Here is a 16,551-nt window from a genome sequence, read left to right as displayed (position 1 = left end):
CCTTCCCAGCTGGGTGTTGCTCCACAGGTGCCTCTCTTTGCATGGGTGATGGCACACAGGGCAAGGGAACCTGTCCTGCACATCAGCCCAGGACTGCTCCATGCAGGAACGACAGAAGTTGTGCCCACATTCGATGGCGACAGGGTCTCTCAGGTTATCCAGGCAGATGGGACAGTTGATTGTCGTCTGGAGTTTTGCCACAGCTCCTTCACCTGCCATTTCTCTTGGTCAATTAAGGTCAGCCCCTGGTGTCTGGTGAAGTCCTTAGCTACAGAGGTAGGTGCCCAGAGGAGCTCCACTGCCCACCTGCAGACAATCAAAGTAGCTGGAGGACTACTGTCCTTGGCAGCTCAGAGGATATGAATCCAAGTTCAGCAATTTTCCTGATCAGGGAGCAACGATGACTCTTCAGTACCGATTGGTTCCTGGGGATGAGAAAATACAGTTTCATGTAAAAAAAAAAAAAAAAGACTATTTACTATTTGTCTTGTTGCCCTGCCTTGGTAGCTGCCACCTTTAAGGGAACAATTGATTTCTTTTCCCCCGCCCCACAGGTCACCTACGCCCACATTAATCACTGTGGGTCTGCATGGAACTGCACAAGTGTGAGAATGTTTCCTGCTAGATTCTCTGTGCCTGGGCTAAGTTTCAGTTTTAGTCACCTATTATCTAGGGCAATGGTCCGCAAACTGTGGCTCGTGAGCCAAATGTGGCTCTTCCTAAGCCTTAGGAGTACTCTAATTAAGTTAATAACAATGTATCTACTTATATAGTTTAAGTTTAAAAAATTTGGCTCTCAAAAGAAATTTCAATCATTGTACTGTTGATATCTAGCTCTGTTGACTAATGCGTTTGCTGACCACTGAACTACGGGATTAGGGGAAGTGCTTAACATCAGGGTAAGAAATGTAAAAATCCCAACTTGAATCACTTCCAATTTTTGAAAAACCTCAGCAATGGATTTGGCACTTTCTGTCTTAAAATACAGTTATTTCTACCCTGGCCAGTTTGTGCCACTGATTACAGTGTTGACCCATGTACCCAAGAGTCTTGGGTTTTCTGGTCAAGAGCATGTACCTAGTGCAGGTTCGAGCCTCAGCTCCTATGGGGGTGAGCCCAGGAGGCAACCAATAGACTTGTCCCTCACAGCAATGTTTTTCCCTTTCTCCTCCACCCTACTCCCTCACTGCCTTTCACTCTCTCTAAAACCATCAATGGAAAAAGATTCTCAGGTGAGGATTAACAAACAAACAAAACACAATAGTTATTTGTGGTAACACTGAATTCATGATACAGTCAAACCTCATCTCCCATCTCAAACAATTCAGTTCTCTTGACCAAACAGTTCAGAGAAAATGTCTCAGTTGTTGACCAAAGCTTCTGTTTTCCACCTGACAACTTTTTCATACTGACACCTTGGCATGACAAAAAGTGTCTCAGACCAAAAAAATAAAAAATAAAATAAAATAAATGAATGAATAAGGAAAGAATGCTTTTTGTTTCTGGCTAAATCAACAATTAGCACAATTTTAAAACCTAAAGTGAACATCCAGAGAGCTAATGCAAGCTTCCTCGGTTTGGCTCTGTGTATAGAGCTTTGGCCTGAGGCCCTAAGGGTCCCAGGTTTCATTCCATTTAAAGGCATGTGCCTGGGTTGCAGGCTCCTCTGGGCCCTGGACTCTGGGCATGTTCAGGAGGTAACCAATTAACATGTTTCTCTCACATCCATGTTTCTGTATTTCCCTCTCTCAAAAAGTCAATGGGAAAATATCCCCGGGTGAGTATTACAAAAATAATAAAGATAACTACTGTTGCTAAGGGTGTGAAAGTGCTCACAAAACAATCAGAGCCAATTGAAAAGGAGAAAAACTGTTGTTGATTGGATAAGTGAAAAGCAGATAGCCAGTCACAGCATTTCCTAAACAGTTGAGAAGACAGTTGAACTTTCCCTTACAGTCAGCACTGATCCTAGTAGAGGCCAAGAAGAGGCTGGAATGACCTCCAGGTTGGGTCAGCTCGGTTGCCACAATATCACCCAACAGTCAAAGGCAGTATCATGAATTTTTTCAACTCAGGGCTGCAAATTAACACACATCTGCAAGACCTTAATTCCCCATTACCGTAACCTGCATGTAAACCTTGGTTTCTATGCAGCTGCCCTGGCTAAAGCTGTTGAATGACTAAAATACTGGCCAGGTCTCGGGGTTTCCTTAAGGGACTGAGAGATTTGGGGCCACCTGCTTATACTCTGAGTGTCTGCAGGCCTATTAAGAAAGTCCAGTCAATAGTGCAGCCACTATGGAGGACAGTATGGAGTTTCCTCAAAAAACTAAAAATGGAACTCCCATTTGACCCTGTGATCCCACTTCTAGGAATATATCCCAAGAAAACAGAAATACCAATCAGAAAGGTTATATGCACCCCTATGTTCATAGCAGCACAATTCACCATAGCTAAGATCTGGAAACAGCCTAAGTGCCCATCAGTAGATGAATGAATTAGAAAACTGTGGTACATCTACATGATGGAATACTATGCTGCTGTAAAAAAGAAGGAACTCTTACCATTTGCATGGATGGAACTGGAGAGCTTTATGCTAAGTGAAGTAAGCCAGTCAATGAAGGAAAAATACCACATGATCTCACTCATTTGTGTATAATAAAGACCATTATAAACTTATGAACAAAAATAGATACAGAGGCAGAACAGCCTCAAACAAACTGTCAAACTACAGTGGGAAGGCTGGGGAGGGTTGGGGGGCAGGAGCGGAGGGTAAGAGATCAACCGAAGGACTTTTATGCATGAATATAAGCATAACCAATGGACATAAGACACTGGGGGGTAGGGGAAGGCCAGGGGATTGTCAAGGGTGGGGAAAAAAGGAGACATATGTAATACTCTTTGTAATACTTTAAGCAATAAAACAATTAAAAAAAAAAAGAAAAAGAAAGTCCAGTCAACACGGGATCTGAGTATCTGGAATTCAGGCCCATATCTCTAACCTCTCCGAGCCCTCCTATACAAAATCATGCCCACCGATCTCCACCTCTACCCACACCCGCCCTCCCTGAGAGATAATGGTAGGTAGTCCACATGGTTTCTGCTAAGATCAGTGCCTTAAAGGATTTTTGTTTGGCTGTGTTTTTTGTTGGTATTTTTTTGTGTGTTTTTTGTATTTAATATACTTTATTGATTTTTTACAGAGTGGAAGGGATAGAGAGTTGGAAACATCGATGAGAGAGAAACATTGATCAGCTGCCTCCTGCACACTCCCCATTGAGGATGTGCCCGCAACCAATGTACATGCCCTTGACTGGAATGGAACCTGGGACCCTTGAGTCCGCAGGCCGAGGCTCTATCCACAGAGCCAAACCGGATAGGGCTTAAAGGACTTTTTAATATAAAACTGCCTTGGAAATGCTATCACTGGTTAATCGCTATTAGTTAATCCAATCAACAACAGTTTTTTTTAACCTTTTCAATAGCATGTGATTGTTGTTTCTGAGCACTGTCACACCTAGCAAAGTTAGCACTCTATTCTTTTTTTTTTTTCAGTCCTCACCTGAGGGTAATATGTCATCGCTTTTTAGAGCGTAGAAGAGAGAGGGAAAGACCTAGAGAAACCAGGATGTGAGAGAAACACATCCATTGGTTGCCTCCTGCACATGCCTGTGCAGGGCCCAGGAAGGGGAGGAGTCTGCAACCAAGTAGGGGCCCTTGAATGGAATGCAACCTGAACCCTTAGGTCTGCAGGCTGAGGTTCTATCCACTGAACCAAACCAGATAGGGCTCAACACTAGAGATTTAAAAAAAAGATAAATGCCCTGCCGGCATGGCTCAGTGGTTAAGTGTAGACCTATGAACCCAGAGGTCACTGGTTGGATTCCCGTCAGGGCCAACATCAGGGTTATGGGTTCCATCCCCAATGAGGGGCTTGCAGGAGGCAGCAAATCAATGATTCTCTCTCATCATTGATGTTTCTATGTATCTCTCCCTCTGCCTACCTCTCTGAAATCAATAAAAATGTAATTTAAAAAAATAAGTAAATAAATAAATGGTGTTGACAGGATCAAGAGAGCATACCAGGGGCAAATTAGATCATGCCTATTAACAGTTAATCCTCTCTGGCTTCGGGAAAGCACTGAAAATCCTCTTACTCTGGTTCATCCCTCCCCCCTGGGGGAGGAGCCACTGGACTTTGGTGGGCGTGGTTAACAGTAAAGGCAGTATCATGAATTTTTTCAACTCAGGTTGCAAATTAACACACATTTGGAAGATTTCAGTTCTCCATTACTGTCATCTCCCTGAGAATGTCGCCATGTATCCCCAGTCCCTGGCTAAAGCTGTTAAATAACTAAATACCGGCCTGGTCTGGGGGTGTCCAGTAGGGACTGAATGACTTTGGACCACGTGCTTATGCTGTGAGTGGCTCTCTCCAGGCCGATAAAGGAAGATCAAATCAATCTGGTTCTGATCATCTGGGATTCAGGCCCATGGCTCTAACCTCCCCTGCCCTCCTATACACAAACACTCTCACCTACCTCCGCCTGTGCACAAACCCGGCCTCCCTGAGACATAAGGGAAGGAAGTCCACATGCAGTTTCTGACCAGCACCGTGAGGCGTTTGTCACCCCCTTCGTTCAGTTTGAGATCCTGGTTTCCGAGATTTTAGCAAAAGCATTTGATGGCTTAGGAAGGCCCCGAACCATAATGAAAGCAAGGTCCTAAAATAACCTGAACCCGCATTAGAATTCCCCCGAGAAGTGCCGACTGGGCCCTTCCAGGGCCGCTGCACAGAAAGCGAGGTTTTTACCGCCCACGGCTCTGGGCAACTGTGTAGCGGGTGTTTGAGGACCTTCGCCTTGGCCTTACCCCAGACAAATGTTCCCATTCCTGGCTCCTCGGGGGTCAGACCTGGATATCTAAAATTTGATAGGGCATTTAGGTGACTTAAGGTTCAGACGGGGGCCAGGAAAACATAATTAACCGCTTGTGTTTTAAAATAAGCCAATCCCGAGTTTGGGTTCCCTTTAGAGGTACATGTCTCTCAGCGGGGCACTGCTCAGATGCTCAGGAGCCCACAGGTCTTCCTCACTCGGGCCTCCCGCACCCACTTGGTCCCCTGTCCGGACTCACCAGCAGCAGATGGCTCTTCTCCGTTCTTGAACGCCAAAAGGGAAAGCTGAATCCCCCACAAGGATCTCTCTCCACAGCGTGGCACAGGACTGCATGAGCCCTAACCTGTCCCTGGTATATATACTCCATTAGCTCCAGTTATTAACCACGCACACCAACGTCTATTGGCTCGTCCCCCACGAGGGAGGGGTGAACCAGGGTAAGGGGATTTTCAGTGTATTCCTGAGTCCAAAAAAGATTAAAGCTGTTAATATGCATGATCTCATTCGCCCCCTGGCTATTCTCTCTTGATCCTCTCAGCACCAGGTTTTTTTTTTTTTTAATATATATACCCCATTAGCTCCACTTATTAACCACGCCCACCAACGTCTATTGGCTCGTCCCCCACGAGGGAGGGGTGAACCAGGGTAAGGAGATTTTCAGCACATTCCTGAGGCCCAAAAGGATCAAACTGTTAATATGCATGATCTCATTCGCCCCCTGGCTATTCTCTCTTGATCCTCTCAGCACCAGGTATTTACCTACTTACATACTCACATTGCTTTTTTTACAACTATCCTGACTTATGCCACATCTTTTTTTTTTTTCATGACTAATGCAACAGTCTCTTACCTCATTCTTTTTAAAAAAAAAAAATCTTTTATTGATTTTTTAAAGAGAGGAAGAGAGAGGGATAGAGAAACATTGATGAGAGAGCAACATCGATCAGCTGCCTCCTCCAATGTGCCCCCAACCACGGTACATGCCCTTGACCAGAATTGAACCTGAGACCCTTCAGTCTGCAGGCAGATGCTCTGTCCACTGAGCCAAACCGGCAAGGGTCGTACTCACTTTTTTTTTTTAATCTTTATTGTTGAACCCTATCCAGTTTGGCTCAGTGGGTAGAGCATTGGCTTACAGACCTAAGGGTTGGTCAGACTCCATTTGGCAAGGGCGCCTACCTTGGTTCAAGGGTCTCCCCTGCCTTGGCCCTGGTTGTGGCATGTGCAGGAGGCAACCAATCAATGTGTTTCTCTCACATTCACGTTTCTTTCTCTCTTTCCCTCTCTCCTCCACTCTCTCTAAAAACCAATGAGAAAATATCCTCAGCTGAGGAGTAAAGGAAAAAGTAATAAAGAGTGCTGATGTTGCTAAGGGTGTGAAAGTGCTCACAAAACACTAATCAGGGGCAATTGAAAAGGTACACAAACTGGTTGTTAGTTAGATAAACAAAAGCCAGTGATAGCATTTCCAAGACAGCTTCATATAAAAAATCTTTCAGGATAGTAGGGGTGATTGGATCAATTTAAGAAGTGTTTATTTATAAATTAAACAGTACATGAGACCTGTACTGTGTTTATAAGAAACGTTAGAACAGAGAATCATTTGAGGGTCTGCTGGTATTAATTCAATTTACATTATTTCTAATGGGAGAAGTAGGATTCAGTTTTTGAACAAATCGCTTTTCCAACAGGCTACCAGGATGAATTAAGTTAGAGAACCCAGGCTCCACTATATCAAAATTTACTTGCTTTTCATTTCCACTTCTCAAATGCAGGGTATATCCAACTGTGTACCTAAGTCGGTGGGATTCAGAGCAGATTAGATTTACTCTGAACTCCAAGCCACCTAGGAAAACTGATTTTTCACATGCATAGAATGCAATTCAAGGTCAGGAATTCAATGTGAGAAAAAGCTGGGCAGCAGATACACACACATTAGCCTTTGATGTTGGTGAGCTACAACTAGTCAAGATAATTGAGCTTTCCCCTACAGTCAGCACTGATCTAAATAGAGACCAAGAAGAGGCTGAAGTGACCTGCATGTTTGGTCTCCTCGGTTGCCACATTGTCGAGGAACAGTAAAAGCAGTATCATGAATTATTTTCAACTCATGTTGCAAATTCACACACATTTGGTAGACCTCAATTCCCCATTACTGTAACCTCCCTGTGATCCTTGCCATGGCTTTATCTCCAATCATCACCTCAGTCCCTGTTTAAAGCTGTTGAATAACTAAAATACTGGCCAGGTCTCTGGGTCTCCTTTAGTGACTGAGAGACTTTGGGCCACCTGCTTATACTGTGGGTGGCTCTCTCCAGGCCCATTAAGGAAGATCAAATCAATACTGGTTCTGAGTATCTGGGATTCAGGCCCATGGCTCTAACCTCTCCCCTGCCCTCCTATACACAAACACTCTCACCTATCTCCACCGGTACACAAACCCGGCCTCCCTGAGACATAATGGAAGGTAGTCCACATGCAGCTCCAGGCCAGCAACATGAGGCTTTTGTCACCTGCTTAGTTCAGGTTGGGATCCTGGTTTCTGAAATTTTAGCAATCATTCTATGACTTAGTACAAAACTCCCCAAGGGACCCAAACCATAATAAAAGCATTCGTCCTAAAATAACTTTAATATGAAATAGGATTTTCTTTCGAAGTGAGGACCGGGCCCATAGAGAGCAGCTGCACCCAAAGCGGGGTGTTTACCACCCACGGCTCTGGGCAACTCTGTGCAGCGGGTGTTTGAGGACCTTCGCCATGGCTTTACCCCATACAAACGTTCCCATTCCTGACTCCTCGGGGATCAGATCTAGATATCTAAAATGTTAAAGGGCATTTAGGTGACTGAAGGTTCTGACGGGGACCAGGAAAACATAATTAATTTCATGTGTTTTTAAATAAGCCAATCCTGTGTTTGGATTCTCTTTGGAGGTACATGTCTCTCAGCAGGGCACAGAGCAGGCACTCAGAAACCCAGTGGTCTTACTTCACTCCAGCCTCCCACACTCACTTGGTCCCATATCACGACTTACCAGGAGCAGACAGCTGCGGTCAGGTCTGTAATGCCAAAAGGAAAAGGCGAATCTCCCACAAGGATCTTTCTACACAGTCTTACTCAGGACTGCATGAGCCATGACCTGACCCTGGTGTATATACACCATGAGGCAGACCTAGCTATTAACACAAAGCCTGCCAAAGTCCAGTGGCTCGTCCCCCACTAGGGAGGGGTTAGCTAGAATCATATTTTCAATGCTTTCATCAGTCCAGAAAGGATGATCTCTGTTAATATGCAGGATCTAATTTGCACCCTGGCTATTCTCTCTTGATCCTCTCAGCACCATTGTGTTATTTATTTATTTATTTACTTACTTACTTACTTACTTACTATTGAGCCCTAACTGGTTTGACTCAGTGGATAGAGCCCGGGCCTGTAAACCAAAGGTTCTAGGGTTTGATTCAGATCAAGGGCATGTACCTTAGTTCCAGACTCCTCCTAGGCCAGGGCCCTGGTCAGGGCTTGTGCAGGAGGCAACCAATTGATGTGTTTCTCTCACATCCATGTTTCTGTCTTTCCCTCTCTCTCCCACTCTCCCTAAAAATCAATGGAAAAATATCCTCATGTGAAAATTAACAAAAAAAGGAAAAATAAATATTAAAATAAAAATATCTGAATAATGGTTGGAAGCTCTATCTGGTTTTGCTTAGTGGAAAGAGCATCAGCTTGTGGACTGAAGGGTCTGGGTTCCATTCTGATCTAGGGCACATGCCGGGGTTGTGGGCTGATGATCAATAATTTTCTCTCATTATTGAATTTTCTATCTCCTCCTCTCTCTTCCTCTCTGAAATCAATAAAAACATATTTTAAAAAACGTTGGAAGCAATCAATTCCTTACTCTCAACACATGCAAAAATATTAGAAACCCACTGAGAGTCCCGCCATTCTATCTTCTTTCCCACCTGGAATATGTAATGTACTTATGCATAAAGCCACATCCTGAAACGTAGACAAAATTTGTAATACATGTAAATATACAAAAACTTTATTGAAGCTGTGACTTACAATCAATACATTCTAGTCCTAAAATTTCAGAAACACTTTAGAAAGAATTGATCAATCAATATTCCAAATATTTCACACTTCCATTTGTTCCCACACACCTTGCTCTTGAAGAAAAATGGGTGGAAAAAGATGGAGAGAGAGAGAGAGCGAGAGAGAGAGAGAGACATATCCCAAGTGTTCAGGTCACAGAAGTGCTTTTTACAAAATTTTGGTGCTAGCCCAGCACAGTGAAGCTCAGTTAGTTGGAGCATCGTTCCATGTAACAAAGGGTGGGCAGGTTTGATCTGGGTCAGGGCACATACCCAGATTGAGGTTCAATCCCCAGTTTGGGTGCAATCTGGAGGCAACCAATCAATGATCCCCTCTCACATTGATGTTTCTCTCTCTATATTCCTCTCTAAAAATCAACAAAAAAATTTTTGGTTCCAAAACACTGATAGTCATACAAAATTCTACCTACACAAAGAAAGACCTATGTACTACTTTCAACAATATAGATTAAAATATATCTATACTAATAAAAGGGTAATACGCTAATTAGACCAGGTTGACTGGACATCTTCCAGTCATCCAGGCCTCCTTCCAGACAAAATGACGGTGGTGGGGGCCAAGGCAGAGGCGGTTAGGGGCCATCAGACCAGCAGGGGAGTGCAGTTAGGGCCAATAAGTCTGGCAGGGGAGGGCAGTTAGGGGCAATCAGGCAGGCAGGCAGAGGGGTTAGGGGTGATCAGGCAGGCAGGCAGGTGAGCGGTTAGAAGCCATCGGTCCTGGATTGCGAGAGGAATGTCCGATGGACCTGGATTAGAGAAGGTGCAGGCTGGGCTGAGGGACCCCCTCCCTGCACACGAATTTTGTGAACTGGGCCTCTAGTATATATATAAAATAAAAATAAGGTCCAGCTGGTTTCGCTCAGTGGATAGAGCTTTGGCCTGTGGACTGAAGGGTCCCAGGTTCAATTCGGTCAAGGGCACATGCCTCGGTTGGGGGCTGGATCCACAGTAGGGGGCATGTAGGAGGCAGCCAATGAATGATTCTCTCTCATCACTGATGTTTCTATCTCTTTCTCCCTCTCCCTCTCCCTCTCCCTTCCTCTCTGAAATCAATAAACATACATTCAAAAATAAAACTAAAATAAAATTATGACTAAAAAAAAATTCTACCTACTGTCTGTAAATCACAGGAAGAAAATGAAACTAAATGACAGTTCATCCTTCCTAATCTTTTAATGCAAAGACAGTAAGAGGTTTTGGATCACATCCGACATAGAAGTAAGGCTTTAGCACCTCAGAAAAAGTATCCCTGAAGGAATGGATGTGAGACATGTCATTCAAACTGTAAAAGGAAACCTGACCCAACTCATAGTCCAGGTAGATGCCAATCCCTCTGGGCATTTCCTTCAGCACAAGGGTGACAGGAACAGGCCCTTGTGCCACATAGTCACCATCCTTCAGCTGAATTGTCCAACATCTGTTCTCCTGTCTGAGCAGGGGCTGCTTTTCCTCCTTGGAAAGGGTGTCTTTACAGACCCCCACGGCCCACTCAGGCTTGTCATCAACCTGGACCTCCCAGTAATGTCGGCCACAGTCAAACCCTTCAGTACCCAGGACAACTGGGTCGACTGCAAATCCCTTCGGATTTTTATGAACTCTTTGCTTTTTCCTCACAAATGACACAGACTTTTTATCCTCAGACACAACCAGATTAGGATGTGCAGTTTCGGGATCCAGGGTAACTTCTTCTCTAAATCTCTGTATAATTTTCTGCAGGGCCGAACACTGTGGAGGAAGACTGAATTCTTCTCTACTAAACTGGAAGCAATAGACACCTGGAGGTTCTAGATTTTCACAATGGCGGAAGACACCCTTGATATTCATCAGCAATTTCACATCTGACATCACACTCTTCTCTGCCATCTCCTTTAGTTGAACTTTAAGTTTGGAAATGTGGTCTGAAAATGCAGTTTTGTTTGCAATGAGATTCCGTTGAATGTGCTTCTCTTCTGCAGCTACCCTTGAGAGAACTGCCTCTTGCTCATGTTCTACAGATTGTATCAGATTCTCAAATTCAGAGGCTAACTTCGCTCTCCGGTTTTCCACCTTTTCTCTCAGTTCTGATAGCTTCCTGTCTTGGGTGGCTACTAATTTCTGAATGTCTGCCACCTGCTTCTTCAGGGGCTCAATGTAACTGCTGAGCCTTTGCCTGTGATGAGAGGCAGCCTCCTCCACGGGCCTCACCTGGTGGCCCTGGTGGTCAGGGGGCTGAGTGCACAGGGGACACAACAGCTCTCGGTCCTCCTCACAGAAGAGGGTCAGAGACTTGTTGTGCTTCTTGCAGAAGCGCCTCCCTTCCTGCTGCTTCATCTTGCCCCTGGTGATCTGGAGGAGCTTGGTGATGTCAACCATCCTTCCCAGCTGGGTGTTGCTCCTCATGTGCCTGTCTTTGCATGGGTGACGACACACAGGACAAGGGAACCTGTCCTGCACATCAGCCCAGGACTGCTGGATGCAGGAGCGACAGAAGTTGTGCCCACATTCAATGGTGATAGGGTCTCGAAGGTCATCCAGGCAGATGGGACAGTTGATTTCTGTCTGGAGTACTGCCAGAGCTGCTTCAATTGCCATTGGGCCCTGAATGAAGGACGGACTGAGGTGGGTGGGTTTCTTCAGGAGGTTGAGCTCTGTGAAACCTCTCCACTGAGAAGCAGATGCACCTTCAGATCTCACTGGCCTTCCTGTGTAAATTCTCTTTATCGATTAAGGTCAGCCCTTGGTGTCCTGTGAGGTCCTTAGCTATAGAGGTAGTGTCCAGAGGAGCTCCACTGCCCACATGCAGCCAATCTAAGTCGTTGGAGGACTACTTCCTTGACAGCAAAGAGGATATGAATCCACGTTCAGCAATTCTCTTGGTCAGAGAGCAATTATGACTCTTAAGTACCTATTAGTTCCTGTGGATGAGAAAATATGGTTTCATGTAAAAAATAAATAAAAAGATTACTATTTGTCTTATGGCCCTGCCCTGTTAACTATCATCTTTGAGGGAACCATTGATTTCTTTTCCCCAGCCCTACAGGTCACCTACATCCACATTAATCACTGTGGGTCTGCATGTAACTGCAAAAGTGTGAGAATGTTTCCTGCTAGATTCTCTGTCCCTGGGCTAAGTTTCAGCTTTAGTCCCCTATTATCTAGGGCAGCGGTTCTCAACCTGTGGGTCGCGACCCCTTTGGGGGTCGAACGACCCTTTCACAGGGGTTGCCTAAATACATCCTGCATATCAAATATTTACATTACAATTCATAACAGCAGCAAAATTACAGTTATGAAGTAGCAACGAAAATAATTTTATGGTTGGGGGTCCCCACAACATGAGGAACTGTATTAAAGGGTCACGGTATTAGAAAGGTTGAGAACCACTGATCTAGGGGATTAGGGAAAGTGCTTAACATCCTTAACATTAAGAGAGTCAGGTTAAGCCCTAAACTGTTTGGCTCAGTGGATAGAGCATTGGCCTGGGGACTGAAAGGTCCCAGGTTTGATTCCGGTCAAGGGCATGTACCTTGGTTTCGGGCACATCCTCAGTAGGAGGTGTGCAGGAGGCAGCTGATCGATGTTTCTCTCTCATTGATGTTTCTAACTCTTTATCCCTCTCCCTTCCTCTCTGTAAAAAATCAATAAAATATATTTTTTTTTTAAAAAGAGAGAGAGAGTCAGGTTAAGAAATGTAAAAATCCCAACTCGAATCACTTCCAATTTTTGAAAAACCTCAGCAATGGATTTGGCACTTTCTGTCTTAAAATACAGTTATTTCTACCCTGGCCAGTTTGTGCCACTGATTACAGTGTTGACCCATGTACCCAAGAGTCTTGGGTTTTCTGGTCAAGAGCATGTACCTAGTGCAGGTTTGATCCTCAGCTCCGATGGGGGCGAGCTCAGGAGGCAGCCAATAGACTTGTCCCTCACAGCAATGTTTTTCTCTTTCTCCTCCACCCCACTCCTTCACTGCCTTACACTCTCTAAAAACATCAATGGAGAAAGATTCTCAGGTAAGGATTAACAAACAAACAAAACACAACAGTTATTTCTGACAACACTGAATTCATGATACAGTCAAACCTCATCTCCCATCTCAAACAATTCAGTTCTCTTGACCAAACTGTTCACAGAAAATGTCTCAGTTGTCGACCAAAACTTCAGTTTTCCACCTGACAGCTCTTTCATGTTGTTACCTCAGAATGACAAAAAGTGTCTTGGACAAAAAACAAAGGAAAGCATGCTTTTGCTACTGACTAAATAAATGATTAGCACAAATATAAAATATAAAGTGACCATCAACAGTGCTAATGTTGCCCTAGCCAGTTTGGCTCAGTGGAAAGAGTGTAGGCCTGTGGACCTAAGGCTCCTGTTTTCGATTCATGTCAAGGGCACGAACCTCCTTTGCACGCTCTTCCCTAGCCTGAGCCTTGGTCAGGGTGTGTGTAGGAGGCAACCAATCCATGTGTTTCTCTCACATTGATGTTTCTCTCTGTCTTTTCCTCACTCTTCTACTCTCTCTAAAAATCAATGGGAAAATATCCTATGGTGAGGATTAAAATAAAAAGAGAGAGTGCTAATGTTGCTAAGGGTGTAAAAGTGCTCACAAAACAATAATCACAGGCAATTGAAAAGGTAGAGCCTGGCTGGCGTGGCTCAGTAGTTGAGCGTTGACCTATGAACCCAGGAGGTCACAGTTCAATTCCCAGTCAGGGCATATGCCTGGGTTGCAGGCTCCATCCTCAGGGGCATGAGGAGGCAGTGGATCAATGATTCTCTCTCATCACTGATGTTTCTTTCTCTCCCTTCATTTCTGAAATCAATAAAAAAAAATATATATTAAAAAAGGTAGAAAGACTCTTGTTGATTGGATAAAGGAAAACTGGTTAACCACTGATAGCATTTCCGAGGCAGTTTTATATAAAAAAAATTCGTTTAAGGCAAGTATTGGGAGATTGGATCAATTTAAGCAGTGTTTATTTATAGATTAAAGAGTACATGAGGCATGTACTGTGTATATAAGAAAGGTTAGAACAGAGAATCATTTTGGAATGCATTAAATCAATTCACATTATTTCTAATGGGAAAAATATGATTCGGTTTTTGAAAAAAAATCGCTTTTGAACATCCTTCCAGAATGAATTAAGTTAGATACCAAGACTTCACTATACTGTATATCAAGATTTACTTGCTTTTTTCATTTATACTTCTCAAATGCATGGTATATCTAACTGTGTACCTAAGTAGGTGGGAACTGGACCAGATTAGATTTACTCTGAACACCTCCCCACGTTGGAAAACTGATTTATCACATGCATAGAATGCAATTCAAGGTCAGGAATTGAATGTCAGGAAAAGCTGGGAACCGCCCCCCCCCCCCCCCACACACACACACACCAGCCTTTGAAGCTGGTAAGGCAAAACTAGTGAGCCCTATACTGTTTAGCTCAATGGATATGTCGCGGCTTGTGGACCTAAGGGTCCCGGGCTTGATTCAGGTCAAGGGCATGTACTTGGGTTGCAGTCTCCTCAGCTGCCTGAGAACTGGTCAGGGAGTGTGCAGGAGGTAACCAATCGATGTGTTCCTCTCACATAGATGTTTCTCTGTCTTTTCCTCTCTCTAAAATCAATGGAAAAATATCCTCTGTGAGGATTTAAAAAAATAATAATTCTTTATTGTTAATATTTCATAGGTCCTCCTTTCCCCCTCATTAACCTCTTCCAGCCTCTCAACACCTTTAATCCCATCTTTGCTGAAGAAGAATAAATTTGAAAGACTGAGGCCTGCTTTTTCTCACCCAGGAACATACAACTTCGGAACTCACCAGTTTCACCCTCTCTGTGCAATCCTGCCCTCTCTCTCCATACTCAGGTTATGACATCCCCTACCACAGTACTTTGCACAAGCAGGTTCTGTCCATGGCAGCTCCTTGCCCCTTACACACTGTTTACTCCCTTTTTACTGGCATTTTTCTTCAGATCCCAGCCAAATTGTTACTTTCTTTGAGCTTTAAAATTCTGCCTCACAATTTATTTTTGGCAGATTACTTATTAGGCAAGTTGGTATTCACATCGATTACTAAAAAATTACCCACATTCTCTTCTTTATTTTTCAATTATAGTTGACATCACCCACATTAAAAAAAATCAAAACATTTATTATATGCTATCAATCTGTAAAACAGTGAGTCTTATAAAGCAAAAACCTAGTACAGTGCTAGCCAGTTTGGCTCCGTGGATAGAGTGTCAGTCCCGGGACTGAAGGGTCCTGGGTTACACTCTGATCAAAGGAATGTACCTTGGTTGCAGGCTCCATCCTGGTCCTGGTCAGGCCTGTGCTGGAGGCAACCAATTGATGTGTCTCTCTCACAACAATGTTTCTCTCTCTGTGTCTCTCCCCCTCCCTTCCATTTTCTCTAAAAACAGCTCCTAGGCAACATATCCACAGAAATCTTTCCCAGCCCCCCCCCCCCCCCGATTCATTCCATTATATTTAGACTTTACTCCCAATGATTCCTTCTCTCATGAGTATTACAAATGCAGGATGTTAGAGTACCAAGGCTTCACTGTGGACCTAAGGCTCCCGGGTTCGATTCATGTCGAGGGCACATACCTTGGTTGCAGGCCCCTTATTTTACTTAAAAGAAACATCTCCAGTGTTGAGGAAAGTTACTGAACAACTGCCATACAATTAAGCCAAAATAATGTAAATTTCTGTTAATTTCTTTACAAGTTCTAAGTGGAGAGTTTTAATTCTAGCACTCATCATTACTATAAATGTCACAAAAGTTTAATTGGATTCAGAAATTATGGCAAACAGAAGCTTTTCACTCATGTATTCTTGAATTTTTGTATGCATGTATTTTTACCTGGCCCTTGCTGATAAGTGGGACTTTACAGTCAGTTTTAGAAGATGGAATACAAGAAAATGCGTGTCAATAAAAATATGTAAGAAAGAAAAAGAAAATGCGTGTCAGTTCACGGTGTTGGCCTTCAAGTCTCAGCGTGCTTCCTCTTTTTTTAGTGACAGTGACCCTTCACTCTGATAACCCATGACTGAGGGGTTGGACCCCTGGGCGGGTAACGGCGGGGCGCCCTGCGGGCCTGCACTGCACTTGACCGGAAGCACCAGGCGATCTTGCTAAGCACCTGGGAGCACCACAGCCTAACAGGGCCCTCCGGTCAGTGCAGTGGTCCCGGTACCGCGACGAAAGCCCTGCTGAACATCTTTTCAAGATACGGAGATAGACGAAGAGTACAGAGATAGGCAAAGTAAAGCTCTACTTGCCAACACCATAACCAATACACATACAGTCTGCCAAACGGAAGCATGTTCCAAAATGTCGGCCGTTTCACACGTGAAACACTAAAGTATCCACTCTGCCGCCAGAGAACCAGCTCCAAAATACCCAGTGAAAGAAAATAAAATAAAAACAGAAGAAAACAAACAAACACACACACAAACAAACAAAATACCCAGTGAGAACCTCCGGCCGCCGGCAGCCCTCACAGCGCTCTGACGGCCATTTCCGCCATGGCCGCCGCCACCCACCCCCAGGAGGC

The 16,551-nt window shown here is 44.2% G+C and overlaps 2 protein-coding genes across 2 annotated transcripts in view; both read right to left on the bottom strand.

Moving 5' to 3' along the window:
- Window positions 1-10,173: 10,173 nt before the first annotated feature.
- Window positions 10,174-11,580, bottom strand: LOC102254352 (putative tripartite motif-containing protein 75). Its single transcript, XM_005860554.1, has one exon. It carries the CDS (start codon window positions 11,578-11,580, stop codon window positions 10,174-10,176), a length of 1,407 nt encoding a protein of 468 aa, XP_005860616.1.
- A 1,485-nt stretch (window positions 11,581-13,065) lies between these two features.
- Window positions 13,066-16,551, bottom strand: part of LOC102254055 (folate receptor alpha-like) — a 6,938-nt gene continuing 3,452 nt past the window's right edge. Inside the window, exon 4 of the mRNA XM_005860553.2 lies at window positions 13,066-13,184. Coding sequence (XP_005860615.2) covers window positions 13,066-13,184 — 119 coding nt within the window. The remainder of the gene's footprint in view (window positions 13,185-16,551) is intronic.

This window comes from Myotis brandtii, unplaced genomic scaffold (genome assembly GCF_000412655.1).
Source record: "Myotis brandtii unplaced genomic scaffold, ASM41265v1 scaffold136, whole genome shotgun sequence".
NCBI classification, from domain to species: Eukaryota; Metazoa; Chordata; class Mammalia; order Chiroptera; family Vespertilionidae; genus Myotis; species Myotis brandtii.
This window is presented reverse-complemented; position numbering and strand designations above follow the sequence as displayed.